This window comes from Helicoverpa armigera, chromosome 25, assembly GCF_030705265.1.
Source record: "Helicoverpa armigera isolate CAAS_96S chromosome 25, ASM3070526v1, whole genome shotgun sequence".
NCBI classification, from domain to species: domain Eukaryota; kingdom Metazoa; phylum Arthropoda; class Insecta; order Lepidoptera; family Noctuidae; genus Helicoverpa; species Helicoverpa armigera.
In genome coordinates, this window is record NC_087144.1 from 4,403,508 (window position 1) to 4,419,034 (window position 15,527).

The 15,527-nt window shown below is 33.0% G+C and overlaps 2 protein-coding genes across 7 annotated transcripts in view; one reads left to right on the forward strand and one right to left on the reverse strand.

The window, feature by feature from the left end:
• Positions 1–624: 624 nt before the first annotated feature.
• LOC110379424 (dystrobrevin beta) overlaps positions 625–15,527 on the reverse strand; it is a 29,010-nt gene continuing 14,107 nt past the window's right edge. For 2 of the 6 annotated variants that reach the window (XM_064041346.1, XM_064041345.1), the window contains exons 14-20: positions 10,819–10,919; positions 10,141–10,229; positions 9,853–9,912; positions 8,893–8,988; positions 7,772–7,822; positions 6,450–6,532; positions 625–5,566 (exon numbers count right to left, since the gene is read on the reverse strand). In XM_064041346.1, coding sequence (XP_063897416.1) covers positions 5,513–5,566; positions 6,450–6,532; positions 7,772–7,822; positions 8,893–8,988; positions 9,853–9,912; positions 10,141–10,229; positions 10,819–10,919 — 534 coding nt within the window. In that variant the 3' untranslated portion in view covers positions 625–5,512. Of the gene's footprint in view, positions 5,567–5,837; positions 5,882–6,449; positions 6,533–7,771; positions 7,823–8,892; positions 8,989–9,852; positions 9,913–10,140; positions 10,230–10,818; positions 10,920–15,527 lie in introns of all 6 variants that reach the window. The other 4 variants (XM_064041348.1, XM_064041347.1, XM_064041350.1 and 1 more) reach the window with 4 other exon arrangements.
• LOC110379423 (uncharacterized) lies at positions 11,779–14,258 on the forward strand. Its single transcript, XM_049845565.2, has 4 exons — positions 11,779–11,942; positions 12,429–12,515; positions 13,350–13,460; positions 14,108–14,258. Exons 1-4 carry the CDS (start codon positions 11,822–11,824, stop codon positions 14,170–14,172), a joined length of 384 nt encoding a protein of 127 aa, XP_049701522.2. The 5' UTR covers positions 11,779–11,821; the 3' UTR covers positions 14,173–14,258.

The following is a 15,527-nucleotide window of genomic DNA, read 5'->3' on the forward strand; positions in this document are numbered from 1 at the left end:
GTAAGTATAGGTGTACCTAATTTATCTGAGAAATTAAAGATGTCCAAGATATAAAGAAGTGGAGAAATCACAATTTTATGTATTCGGTTATTTTATTATAATTTGTGCCATTTCTTACAAGTAGATACAGGATGTTCATTATATGAAAATCTTTTATTTGGAATTCCTTTAAATGTACATGCCTATGTGTATATATGTAGTACCTAAATTCCTATTTGTTTGTATAAAAAATCGCCATTTCGTATCTGTGACAATGGAATCTCGAGTTATGTATAATATTTTTGTTACTTACAAATAAATTAGTATTTTATGTAAATAATGTCGTTTCTTTTTGCGGTTAATTGCCCTACCTGTTTATTTTAGTAACTTTCTTCTGGGATTTTAAGTTATCTAGGCCATTTGCGTCATAGTAGCTTTCATTATAACTGTTCTATAATGTTAAGGTATTTTAATTTATTTTAAATACCTTTTTATTAATATAGTGATCGAATAGAGGTTTTTTTGCATCAATGACCTAATTTTTGTTATAGGTATTATAAAATATCTTACATTAAAATGTTTTTTTGCTAAATTACTTACTAATGACGTATTTCAGGGTAGTCAGTAAATAAATAAAACAACAAATTCACAAGCAATGGAATGTTTACAATTGCAATGATAAAGTTCTTACAATATCATGTCTAAGTACATATAAGCCTCGCCTGAAAGACAGTCTTACTTTGCCTATTACATACAATCCAATCAACTTTTATATAAATATTATGTACTGCGGATAAACTCTCAAAATTCAAGCTATTGCATTCGTTGAATTCACAACCTTTTTCGTCCTTCATAGGAATAATCATTCAATGTCTTTGCCTGCACTAGGCCTTATGTCATTCTTATGTCAATGTCAAATATAGTTCTAGAAAGATCGAAGATTTAACAACAGCGCTTTAATATAAAAACTTTTTGCTTTAAAGTTCAATAAAGTTGAAGATTTGAAACATAATTTCAGTTATATTTTTAAAGAAAGTACAAAGCAAGACTACCTTTCTTCAACAGTCCGAAGATAGTTTATACAAGACACTCGATTATTTTGGTTATATATTACATACATAGTACATAATGATTCTGTTCTAACGTATACGACATTGATAAAAAATGGAAGTTATTTCTTTATATATAAAACGACGATCACGATAAGTATAGTTATTATAGAAAATGAGTGTCATTTATATCTGAAATTTGTGCTTTCCCCTATAAATAGATAATACATATATAAATAGATGATACTTTACTGAATCTTTGCTCAATGACATCCTTAGTTACAGAGGTATAATTTAAAATGATTTTGCTATAATATTAAAAAAAAAACAGATTGTTCATTTTTTATTTTCATAATATGGTAGGTTTTTTATTTTGTAGTTATCAGGAAAAATTCCATTAAAAAAAAATTGGGTTATTGTAGTACCTCTTTTTTACGTATTGGGCAAAGATCCCAGCATTATTTAGTACACATTATTCAATAACATATCTTAAGACTTTAACATACAGCTACGGGCCTACGCTATTACAAAATGTATAATACGTATAGTATAAAAGATTATCATGTACTTATGTAACTTTAGTTTCAATGTTCCATTTACATTTGTGACAACTATGCTTTATGTCACCTGTCATTGAATTGAACTTAAACGTTTAAAAAACTAAAAAAAGACTAAAATAACTAATATTATGCATTTAATTGACTAAATAGAAGTTATGTAAAGTTTTCACAAATCGTTTTTAAGAAAAATACGATAGTTACTCATATTTGCATTTTTGTCAGCCCTAAAAATTAGGAAGATTCTTGCATTTTCTAAAGTTCTTTGTCTTATTTCAATTCAAAACAGGTGACAATAAGCATAATCCTATTATAAAACTGTCATTATATTTATTATTCCTGATCACTTTACAATTATCACGTCTTCAAGTTTGGGAGGGAAGGGGAGGACTTAGCTTACTAAAACAGAATATTATGAACAATAAAACGTACTTAATGTTTCTAAATATTATCACCTTATTTCACCAATATTTAGTACAAAGTTTACTAAATCTTGGGGAAATAAGGTCGAAAATTGCATCAAATCAATATGTCCGAAATTCAAAAAATATATGCAGTAATACTATAGTCGAATTTGTTCACTTACATAGTATTAAACGAATTTCGCCCTAAAAATACAATAAGTATGGATATTCTCTATTTGTTTGACTTTTATAAGTACTCACTTATAAACTACACCTATATCTAATAATATGCTTTGGATTGACGATTAAAAATTAAAAAAATAGTTGCCGCATAATTTTCTCGAAGTAACAGATCTTAAAAAAACTTAATATTATAATAAAAAGTAAAACAAATCGATCACAATCCGGCAAGATTCCATTCTCGGACCGCATAACAATATATTGCACTTATATAACGTATTTATATATAAAAAAGTAAAATGATATGCAGATGCTTAGCCTAAGTTATAAATATACCCGAAAATCCAATTTAAATAAAAGTTTTTTATACAATTTCGCTGTCTTTTGTGATATTCGGGTTTGCAGAATGTGTGAAATGAGCAATGAGTGGGTAGGTACACAAAAATAACACTATTATATAAATTATAAAAATTAACCTTAAAGCGTGGAAACGCAAAAAAAAACATTGATATTTAAGACTTTTTATGACGAACTTCACTTGTTTCATAAGTACATTTTACGAGCTTGTTTCAATTCCAAAAAAAACGTCTCTAATAAAATAATAAAAAATATTTGTATAAGTACTAAAATTATTAAGTAACAGGATTTTTTGTCAATAAAATCCTAAACATCAATGTTACAAGACTTAAAATTAAAATATAAAAGCTGCCACGTAAAAAAAACAACCTAGATATGAAACATTTTGGTTCGTAACAATTTTGGCATAGATATTCGGTGAGACATATTCAATGTTCGCGTCAGTCTTCAATGAGTGATGTATGAGCAAATTATATATAAACTAAGTACTCGTTAATGTTAATATTTAAGCAAGTTACAACTCAATTTCTAACGTGATAAGGATTAAAATAGCTTTTTAGTTAATAAGAAAACGAGGAGCTTAGAAAAGGTACAGACGGCAGCAGGTAAACCTAACCAAATATGTCAAAATTTACCAATCGAATATTAACCTTCCATTATTGTGATAAGGTTGAAAATCTATTGAAGAAATTTGACAGATTGGGGTAGGTCGATGTGCCTTGTATGTACCTAACATATAAAAAGAAACCTTATGATATTAAAATTGCTGTGAATTAATAAAATAATAGCAAAAGCTTAAAATGCGAAAGATAGCTGCCATATGTCGACAATATTCTTTTAAATGCAAAGGAATGTTACTGATTTTATAAAAGGCTTAATTTAAAGCATGCAATAGAAAATAATCATAAGAGTTTAGTTCAGAATAGACTGAGAAACGTCCCAGTGGTGAATTATAAATTAAGGGCTATATATTTTTGGAACACATAAGAACTTCACTAGTAAAGTTAAAACACTTCCGTTGGTAACAAGTATAAATATGTTATTATGTAAGTATGAATCAGTGTTTCGGCATTTTTATGGAAATATATGCTAATCATTTAGGCTTTTGACCTTTATGATGTTTTATTTTACTACTAGCTTCCGCCCGAGGCTTCCTCCGCGTCGAGTTCGGTCATATCGCGTTTCCAAGAGAACTCTTCAAAAGTCCGGGAATCAAACTATCCTATGTTCTTTCTCAAGGTCAACTCTATCTCTGTACCAACATTTATTAAAATCAGTTCAGTGGTTTAGACGTGAAAGCGTAACAAACAAACAGACAGACAGTTATTATCGCATTTATAATATTAGTAGGGATTGCTAGAGATTTTTAGAAGTAAGAGCCGATTTACTAAATAATTTTCTGAAGAAAATATGATGTAACATTTCATCGTGATTAAATGAAGATTTTTGTATGTATTGCACATTCATACTTGTAACCAAACGAATATAAAAGACTAAACATAAAAAGAAGGAGTTCAAAGGGAAGTATCAATTGACATGTTTGTACATAATATTGGAAGGAATTGACGCATGGAAGACAGGAAAGGAAATATTTTTATATGTATATATATATATATAAAGTTATATATATCTCAAATTATATAAGTTACAGTCGTAGTATTCGTGTCAGCACTTCTGGCATACATAGGTATATGTTGAAGATAGTATATTTTCAACGAAGTGGGAATTGTTATATATCATTTAAGACTAGTTAAAACATAACTATCTTTTCCGAGTATAAGCAAAGTAATATTTTTGCTTTGTCAAAACACAAGGAATTTCAATATTGATAGACCCACTCGTAAAAAAATACACTAATCAAAAGTATAACATACAAGAGTAATTGAAAAGTTAGTAAAATTCTGCGCTTACGATAAAATTTTAAAAACGAATTTCATAGCTTTTGGACTAGACAACAAGCGGAACACATACATACAACTTAAAAACGAATCTATGTACAGAAATAATACAATTTCCAAAGTTCTCATATTCATAGACAGCTCTTCGGTACAACATATGTATAATATTATGTTAATACATTTAGGTATTTTAATGGTTTAACGGTTCAATGTCTGCTCTATGTTTAAAATTAATATTTATCTAATAAATTAAATATTAATTTCCCATTAAGAGGCTGTGTTTTACTAATAAGCCAACAGCCTAGTCAAACAACTTTGTCAATGTTTCTATAGCTCGCTCAGAAATCATGATCCTTTATGCCATTGAAAAAAGTTCAATTTTTAGCCGTATTTGAATAGATTTTACTTATTTTTGTGAATCACAGATATTCAATATTAGCTTAGATTGGGATCCCATGTATTTGTGTTGACTCATACAAAACACAGACATTGTTTGTAAAACCAAAAAATTGAACTGTTTGTTCTGGAAAATTCTAAATCATCTCTCATGCATTCGTTTGAACATCTCGCCTAAAACAATATTTTTTTATCAATGGTACTTAATATAGGTAAGCGGTACATATAGTCCATTTCTGCATTGACTTTGTTGACTACAAAATAATCAAAAGTAGGTACTTTTTAACCCATCAATACATCTTTTTTTTTTCAACTACCTAATTGGTAGGTGAAACCCGCGTTAAGAAATTGCAACACGCTCAATAATAGACTGAAACCTAATAATAAGAATCTATAGTCATCGATCATTCTTTCTTCCATTTTCCGTTGAAAACTGACAGCTGTCAACTGCACAAAATAATCGGTACCAGTTTAGGTACATCCTAAAATTCGGTCTACTATTGATCGTGTATAATTTACTAAATATTTTTGACATTACCAAATTGTCATGGAAACTCAGAAAACATAAATTATATAGCATTTTTAAAGTAGGAAAAGTAAAAACGATAGTGAACAGAGGTTGTCGTATATAGTAGGATTATGTCTATGTAAGTTATATTGTATATAATATAGTACATAGGTTAGTTATGTAGCTATGTGCGAGGATAGTAGTGGCCGGTACGCGCTGGCAGCGGCGGCGGCGTGTCCTGCAATATTAATATTATTTAAATAATATTGTGGTTAGTAACTTTAATCTAAGCTAATATTATAAAGTTGAAGAGTATGTATAAATGTGTAAATCTCAGATTTACAGTTTTAAAGTGCCAGTATTGATATTGATGAAATTTTGCAGATAAAAACGGGCCCTTGAAGATACCAGGATATGTATCTATACGTAATTGTGAAAATGAAAATGCAAAGAAAAAAAGTTAAAAAAGAACTAAAGGCGTAACATAAAATAAAGCAAATAAAACAAACCTCAAGCTAGCTTACGATCTCATTTCAACACTGGGTGTGACATTCTGAAATAAAATAAAAATCCACTAACTTACGGCAAAGAAATAAAACTTAAGCAAAATAATGTGACAAAATCATAACTGTAAGGGTTCTTTCAAATTGGACGTTTTACGCTTTCAGCAAGAAAACAAGAGAATGCTTTTGCGACGGTTAACAAACGCACAATTGCCGCAGCAGCACCGAAACAATACGTCCAATTTGAAGTAGTTTTTCTAAATAAAATAATGACATTAAAAAAAAAACTGACACACTACATGAAAATAAATATTTGCAGTCAATAAAAATTGAGGTAAAAAAATCTTTAAAAACAAGCTTTTATTTAAATGCGCTAAAAAGAAAAAAATAAACTTTTACTGTATTATTATTTGTTATTATTATTTACTTTACTGTCAACTTATAACGACATTTCAAATTTAGTATACCTATTTGACACAATTTATGCGTTTTAAAAGCTTGTCGCGAGATTTAAGTACTCGTATTTACTTTCTTAGTAAAATCGCGTTTTTAGATAGCGGTATAAAATTATTGATTTTATAGGAAAATAATATATATATTGTTTATATATAATGTTACCTGTACGTTGTTATCGTGCAAGTAGTGTCGCGGAGGCTGCGGCCGCGGCATCGGCTCGTCACTGTCATCGTCTTCTTCGAAATCTGACAACATTCAACCATCATCAGTCTGAGAGTCTGAAGCCCAAAGCCCAATAAATCGGAGAGGAGATATTTTTAAACAAACAATTTTGATGTTCAAACCACTTGTGCCCACGTTAGCCCATTTTCACTGAGGATAAACCTCAGATTTTTTAAAACAATTGTTTATGTCGAAACTTGATCTTAGATCTGAAGTTGTTATAAGAAAAATGGCGCTTATGCTTTCGGTAAACTTAGGCGTACAATGTTTTTAAAACAATCAGTTGTTCATTTTCCGTCAACTCGGCGGCATGGACAAAGACGGCAGGCGTTACTTAGGGATTGGTATTTTTTTTTAAGTCAATTTAGTTGTTTAATCAACAGTTGCAGTTATCATGGTAGAATCTTGAGGGATGTTCGTAAAATAATATACTTTATTTGTATTTATTAATTAATTGTTATCACAGGTCACATTTGAGTAGGTATACAAACAACATTAAAACACACAAAAAGTATGTTGCATGCGAGAATTAAATTAAACATAATAAATTACACAAATATTGTATTATATTTTAGGAAGAAATAGGAAACATCTGGAAATATTCGAACTAAAATATATAATAAGTAGGTACCTAAAGAGCAAGAGTGCAAAAGCCAGTAATAGCAAAAGTTTAGTCGCTGCGCTTGTAGAACCAACTATTTAAGTATTTGCATTTTTTTTAAAGTGAAAGTAAAGAAATAAAAAGTGCAAGTGTCAATAGCAGAGAAAAAAAAGTATTCATTATTATATTTAACAGAGAAGTTCCCGGTCAAGTACAACTTCATCTGAAACAAGGTTTACTTTTAGTAAAATCCTTTGAACTTCGATGCCGTTTCGCACTTACCTTGTGACCTAGACAAAAAAAAATACATACAAATACCTACTCGTCCGAATAATATGCCTTCGTTCCAATTAACGTTCTTAATCTATTGACCGACTACAACAAAAAAAAAATACCAATGAAACACTCTTCCCTAAGCTATGAATAGTTACAATCAACCTCTACAACCATGCAATGTTGCCATCATCACCTGCCTAGCAGTGTTACCACATCACAAAAAAAAATACAAAAACTGTGTTAAAATCACGAAAAAAAAGAACACACTACACACAACACTAAAAAAGGGAGCCGAGCAGTGTAAATAAGAAAAAAAAAAACAAAAAACAACTCCAAAAAGGTGCGAGATTCTCTATGGTGATTGTCTATGACGGAGATATCTTACCTCTTTGCTTTCTGCTGTCTCCTTTTACGGTATCCTCCGTATCGGAGCCTTCTGCAAAACATGTATAGTTGTAATCTACTAGGAAACGGTGCAGAGAATGTAAGTTTATGTATCTGCTAGTTTTATTTGACGGGGTTAAGCAGTTACGATTGACTTGAAATCATGTATTTCGAGCAATAAAGTTCAAAGGACTAGTAAAAATATTGTTTTATGTACATTTTGTTGTCTATTTCTTTAATTGGAACTTAGCGACAACATTTTCTAAGTGCAAATCAGACTACATTTATTGAGCATGTACTTAAAAAGTTTTTAGACCGAATATGTACAATAATTTTAAAAGAGAAAATTGAATGTCATTATAACCAGCCATGCGTCATCCTTTTTTCTAATTTAAAGCATATTTTTTCTTATTTACTTTGTGTGTATTATATTTTGGCATCTTAACAACTCTCTGGAATAGAAACAATGATTTTAAAAGAACATAATATACGCCTATATGCTTTTTACACTTTTCCAAAACTGTCAATCGCAACCGTCAAGCCCGGTCGTTGTTAAAACTTGAAGAAACATACAAGCATGCCCAATGCTTCAAAACAGACCGATATTCAAAGTCAACTATTTATTCATAGATATATCAAATGACAAGGAGTATTTTGACTGAAACAAAAGAAAAAAACTTGGAATTTTCACTATGTCAACACCATAGCCTTTTTTAATATTTGAAATAATATTGATCGCCAATTATATCGGGTCCCTACTAGGTTAAGGATGTTCACAGTAGGTCATCTTCACGCCAAAACACTAAATGGATTTTGATGAAACTTGTCATTAGATTGACTAATTTTTATCCTTCTTCGGGAAGAAGTTAAAGAGTAGGTGCAAATAATGGGCGTTTTGGGGGTTGTTTCATATAATTTTGAAGTTCTAAATGCGCTGTTTTTCAGCCAACTTTGAATAAACGCCTTTTGAACTTAGTTCCCGCACACATGCAAATTCTTGCCACGTGGCAGATAGATATTGGACAATTTTTACTCACAAAAGAATTAGCAAAATTTTTTTAGATATTTTCAGGCTATGGTACAAACATGGTGAAAATGCAACAAATCGTGTGACCCACTGACCCGAGTTGAGTTCCCGCACGAGGGTCGACATCGCGTTGGTGACCGAATCCGCCGCATACAGCAGGTCGCTGCGCAGGCTACGGTTGTCTATGCCCACTTCGCATCAACAGGAACAATGTTATATTAAGATAATGTACAAGGTTTTTTTCATCGAAGACAATAGTTGTTGCATTTAAGAGCAGAATTTTCAATAAATAACTTTTATTTGTAAAATACATACTTATTAGTTTAGGCCCATGTTTAAAAACATGTTTAGTTTTGAGGATTAAAGTTATCTAAATATTTGAAAATCGACTCTTAAAAAATGCGCTATCGGTACATAAGATTCAACGAAGTACACCATAATAACCAATAAAGTCAATATTCCTAACAATAATTTTTTCAGTTAATAAAAAGGTTCAATTTAGAAATGAATAATGCTCAGCTCCCTTAAACTTTATAATATATTTTTTAAGCCTTACATAGTTTTAGCAAGAAGTTCTGGATAAGGTACAACGGATAAGCAAAGCCTAATCAAAATATCGAAGCTTACTTAAAGCAAGCTTAAGCGAATACGCTTTATATACTTCATAATCATAATAAGCATACATGGATAAATTCACTATCTCGGTAACAGTGATTTTTGCCGAATTTATTTTGTCCAAATTATTATTAGAATGAGGTTTTACCTACCAATAATTCTACTTCTGAATTTATCAGACCTGACTTAACCTCAACCATCATTTAAAGTTGTCAAAAGTATATTATATTTTTTGGGTATTTTTGTAACAACTGTATAACCTGTGTGACCCAAATACAATGGCATGGTATCCAGTAAATGAGGAAGCATTTTGGAAGACATTTAAAATCATCGGAAATAGAGAGATAAGAAAATAATACATAATGAGGTATAGATAGGTTTATAGAAGAAGAACCCCTCATAAATTGGTACATAAAAGTTAAGCAAAAAAATGTACTTACTGGTAGTGGGTCGTTGATTTTGATGGAAGTTTCTAGCATCACCTCCCATGCTCTCCATACCTAGAAAACCAAAGAGATTTAATTACTTATCTATGATCAGAAACATAATGTCTACCTAAACAGCCAACAATTAACACCCCCTTTTTAAGTCGGGTGTTGAACGTAACATTAAATCTTTAGATAAAGTGAAATCTTGTAGATAATTCCAGAATTTTGAATTTTATTTTTATGAAGCATTTACAGGATTCAATTCTGGATATAATTAATACAGTGATTTGCCATGCTTACCAAGACTATGCGACATATCAATCCGTTCTCTTTCGCCGAGTGATGGCGTCTGAGGGGCGCTGCGTACCGTACCTCGTGGTGGCGGCTCCCTTCAACACACATTTTGATTATAAAACCATAATAAAAATATTTTATGTCTCCAACTCAAAACCATTTATTCAAACTTGGCTGCAAAAGAGCACTTTTTGTCAGCCCCCAAAACGCCCACCCTTCACCACTTCCTATGTGTTTTAAGTCAAAAACAAAACTCAGGCTCCATGACACCCACCATTCACCATGTTTTATGTAGTCTCCTTCATAGCTGGTTTATCGTTAATAAACTGTTACTTCTTCTTCATCAAAATACATGTAAATAATCTTAACCGGGGCTGTGGGACTTTTCCCGCGGCCCTGGTACACAAAGGGCTCAAGAAGGAACATGGTGTGTTTGAGTCAGTAAGAGTCTGACACTCCCCCACGCTGCACCCACAGCGGAATATTTGATGATTTCTCACCTAAAAAAACATTGTGAAACGCGAAACTAGCTGCCTTTACATAAAAGCACATTGCTTATGTGTGCTAGCGTAGAAATTGTGTTTAAAATATAATACAAAGGCGTGCTTCGAAGGCCTGTGAAAGAGCTTAGTGAGAAATACATACAAAAATAAATATATAAGTGTATTTGTTAGAGCGGTATACCTCTCTGGAGCACTTGGCTGAGGCCCGGCTCCCGGCAGAGGCGGGCTTTTGGTCGAACGAGGAGACGAGTTCGGCGTAGATCGTGGAGATGATTGCTGTGTCTGCGAGAGAAAATAACTTGAAATGTAATTGAGTTTTGGACATTTGAAATGGGATCACGTAATAGCGCTTTCGGCTGTAGCGGATTTTCGGAGCGGAACGTACGGGCGTCATCATCTGTCGAGCTCTTTCCCAACTATTTTGGAGTCGGCTTCCAGTCTAATGAGAGTACCAGTGTTTTGCAAGGAGCGAGGAGGATGCCTATCTGACCATCTCAACCCAGTTACCCGGGCAATCCAATATCCCTTGGTACCCCTTGTGGTTTGGTAGTTTTGGCTTCGGACTACCCTACGTAACTGCCAAATATGTTCAAATGACAGCCGGTACCTACAGTTTATCGTGCCTTCCGAGACACTTTCTTTGGTATCCAAGACATAATATTGTGTGGGCGTACAACAAACAATTGACAAATATCGGCTCGAACAGCAATAGCTGAAATATCAACAGGTTTTTTGGATGTTTCGCGCGTAGAAACACTGAGAGGAAAATCCTTAAGTGCAACTGCGCTGTTAATCGAATGCAAGTTTGAAGTTGGAGTTTGTGTCTACGTAAAGTTCCCCTATAGTATAAAAATGATGGGTCCTATACCCGCACACTTTAGGTGAAATGTCCACTTTTTTAGATATTATGGCTTTGCCGTGAAACGATTTAAGATTACATTTGGTGTGGTACATTGAAACAGAAGCCTTATTCTAATGTCATTATTTATCGTTTGACATGCTCCTAAATGAATAGACTATAAAAATTCCATTAATTATAATACAATTACCTTAAAATTTCAATTCTACGGTCATTTTGCAAAATTACATTGTTATTATTATCTTGATTTGTTTGCGAAGATTTTTGTATATAAGGCGGGTTTATTTTCTCATTTTACTGTACTGTGGTAGTAAGTAACGCAACAATGAAGGTTATAATAGTGTTGTCTATACTCTGTGGTTTGGGGATGTCGGTAATGGCGGATGTACCATGCGGACAAAATGTGACTGAAGCGATAACAACCTGCACCTCGGCGGGATCCGAAGGTATGGTTGAATCTTTTATTATTTCCATAAATATTGCGAAGTTAATATTACTTTCATACACAATAGCACAATGTAATATTAAAGTAGATTTTTTTTCTGGAATTGTATATGTAACATTTTTACATTATTTTGGATATCCAAATTGCACTATTTAACTATAACGATAACCAAACCATAAGCAGCCTTAGGTATGTACCTAATTGCCGCCCATTGGGCAAATTCGTTAAATTATCCTGCTCACCGTAAACCACTACTACGGTTTTGTGCTTAGTGCAATTTAATTTATGCTAAGTATATCTTGGACACCAATGGCTGATAAAAAGGTGAGGGAAACCTGGACTATTTAGTCTGAAATCACCAACCCGCATTGAGCAAGCGAGGTGATTAACGCTCAATCCTTCTCCATGTGAGAGGAGGCCTGTGTATATGCAATGTATATATTTACTTTCTTTATATAAATAAATAAAATGAATGTTCTTTTTTCAGCTCAAAAGGAGCAAGACTGTGTAGTGGCCGCCGTAATCGATTACATTGACTGCCAACATCCTCAAGAAGCCATCCAAATTATGTCAAGTAATAATAATTATTGTAGTAGTAATATAATAACTAGCTGACTCGGCATACTTCGTATCGTTTAAACCTTCTCTGGACCTCTAAAAGCAAATTTGAACCATCATCTCATCTTCCTGCCCTGTTCCCAAGTCATTTGGGGTCGGCGCAACATGTCTTTTTCTTCCATTCCTCTCTGTCAGACGTCATACTTACATCCACTCCCTTCTGGTCCTCTTTCAGGCAATCAAGCCATCTTTTCCTCGGCCTACCTCTGCCTCTCCATCCTTCCACATTCCTACTTAGCACACTCTTTATAGCATGCGTTTCACACCGTCTCATTACATGGCCGTACCACGACAAACGCTGACCTCTCATTTTTACTGTCACTGGCGCTACTTTCAGGCTTCCTCTGAAATACTCATTCCTCACTTTGTCCATTCTGGTAACCCCACACATCCACCTCAACATTCTCATCTCTGCTACATGCACTCTTTTCTCATCCTTAAAAGCAAAATCGGTCCAGATGCATTTTCGAGCTTTAGTGAACCTAATGAAGAGCAATTCATTTTTAGAAGAAGATTATACTTCATATTGTCATTGAACATCCTTGGCAGTCGTTACGGGTAGTCAGAAGCCAGTAAGTCTGACACCAGTCAAACCAAAAGGGTATTGGGTTGCCGGGTAACTTGGTTGAGGAGGTCAGATAGGCAGTCGCTCCTCGTAAAGCACTGGTACTCAGTTGCATCCGGTTAGACTGGAAGCCGACCCGAACGTACATTGTTTTGTGTTATATCATAACATAGGTCGATGAAAAGCTTTTATATGTGAAAGTAACTTTTTTCTTCGTTTCCATAGGAGCCGGCGGGGATGGGACTGCCAAAATGACTAAAATAAAATGTATAGTGGTCACCTCGATAGATATGTTCAAGTGTTTCGTCCAGGAATTACTGAAAGCACCATTCACTTGTAAGTACTTTGTAGTATGATGATGTCAGTTGCGAATTGAAAATTATAAAAAGCAGCCAAGGTTAGGTGGGTACGGAATTAGGTCTTCTTCCTACCTTATCTAGTCCTGTAAAGGCCTGTGTCCAGACTAAACACAAATCTATACCAATATTATAAACTTGAAGAATTTGGTCCCACGTTTCATTGAACGCTAAAAAAAGTTAATGAATTGGGGATAGAACTGTACTCTCGGGACGCGATTAAAACCAAATTGTACTGCTAGAGTTGTGTAAAAAAGTTCGATCTTGCCACTTTAATTTAAATTCATTAATTTTTTGCGAATGCCTTACATAGAGATCTTATAGCTACATCACAAATATTGCAACTAGCTGATCTCGCAAACTTCGTACCGTTTAAACCTTCCCTGGATCTCTACAAACATTTTAACAAACATTTCTCAAGTTTTAGGCAGACCTTTTAACAGCAATTCATTTTTATATAAGAAGATTTAGGTTATGGATGAAACTACTGCATAATACAAAATAGTATATCCTGCAAAAAACACTGATTTTTACACGCTTTTTATTAGCTTCACCTGTATGTTTGTATGTTTGTAGGTTTGTATGTTTGTTTTTTTATAGCTGAATTTAATCTGTTTCTCTTTACAGGGGACTGGCCGGCTATTACTAAGTGCCTCACGACCTATTCACCCGCTTACCTGGGGTGTAAATAAAAAAGTGTACCTATAACTGCAATATTAATTTCAGTAAATCATGTCAACAGTTTTTTCAAGGCACGATTAAAAACAATAGCAACTTATCTTGTGGTCTTTTATTTACGTTTCGTGACCATTAGAACCACTGTCACTCCTCATAGATCGATTTTGAAGAAGGGTGTGCATTTCAAATACCATAGAGATTAATTATAAAAACCTGCATGTGAAATTTACCCTGCCATTAAGCTACTCAATAAGGCGTCAAAATATGTATCATTTGTATCAGTAGAAAGTATCAAATGTATATTAAAATTTAGAAATACATCTTATATCTTTATCTTATATCTTAATTCTATATATGTATCTAAAACAAATAAAGTAAATAATATAACTCCAAACTACACACTAGATAAAATCATTCCACAATCTTCCTCACACCGTGCTCTGAACATGAAGTAGAAAAAGCGATTACCTCTCTAAAAAACACTAGTGCAGTAGGTTATTATTGCATTTCAACAAGTATTATAAAAGCATGTAAACGCGAAATTGTTCCTATCTTATGTCACCTTGTGAATCTTTCCCTTTGGCAAGGGCTGTTTCCAGAAAAATTTAAGTACTCATTTATTAAACCGTTACACAAAAAAGATGACAAAGAAGTAATGCAAAATTACAGGCCAGTTACCTGAATTCCAATTATTTCCAAAATTTTTGAAAAACGTATGTACACACGTTTAGTAAATTTCCTAAATAAACATAACATATTATCAGAAGAACAGAATGGATTCCAGAAAAATAAGTCTACCACGCTGGCCGCATTTTCGCTTATAAAAAGTGTAACCGAATCGATCGATAAAAAGAAGCGTGTTTCAGCAATATTCTTTGATATGTCCAGCACGTTCGATTTCGTAGATCATAACATTTTAATACAAAAATGTGAATATTATGGGATTAGAGGAAATACTCTACAGTGGATTGAGAGCTACTTGAGTAACCGGAAACAATGTGTGGAGGTTACTGGCATTGATAGTAACTTAAACTGTACCTCAAATAGATCAACCTACGAATTTAACAGATTTGGAGTTCCCCAGGGGAGTGTGTTAGGGCCACTCCTTTTCTTGATCTACATAAATGATATTCCAAAAGCAACTAAACACAAATGTACGTCATTTGCAGACGACATATCAGTCATTATACCCGATCCTAACAATGACATTGATAACTATAAACGACTACTAAAAATGCAGTAGAAAACATAAAAAATGGCTTGCTGATAACCTAACCGTAAATATACATAAAACAAAATTTATACAATTCAGAAACTACAAAAGTACACATCAAAGTTTAACAATAGATCACTGTGGGCAAGATATATG

What these genes read in the sequence shown, in the direction of transcription:
- LOC110379423 (XM_049845565.2), top strand. Translation starts at nt 11,822, where the DNA reads ATGAAGGTTATAATAGTGTTGTCTATACTCTGTGGTTTGGGGATGTCG. An exon ending in CACCTCGGCGGGATCCGAAG is followed by an intron (nt 11,943 to 12,428) that starts GTATGGTTGAAT and finishes TTCTTTTTTCAG; the next exon opens with CTCAAAAGGAGCAAGACTGT. An exon ending in AGCCATCCAAATTATGTCAA is followed by an intron (nt 12,516 to 13,349) that starts GTAATAATAATT and finishes TCGTTTCCATAG; the next exon opens with GAGCCGGCGGGGATGGGACT.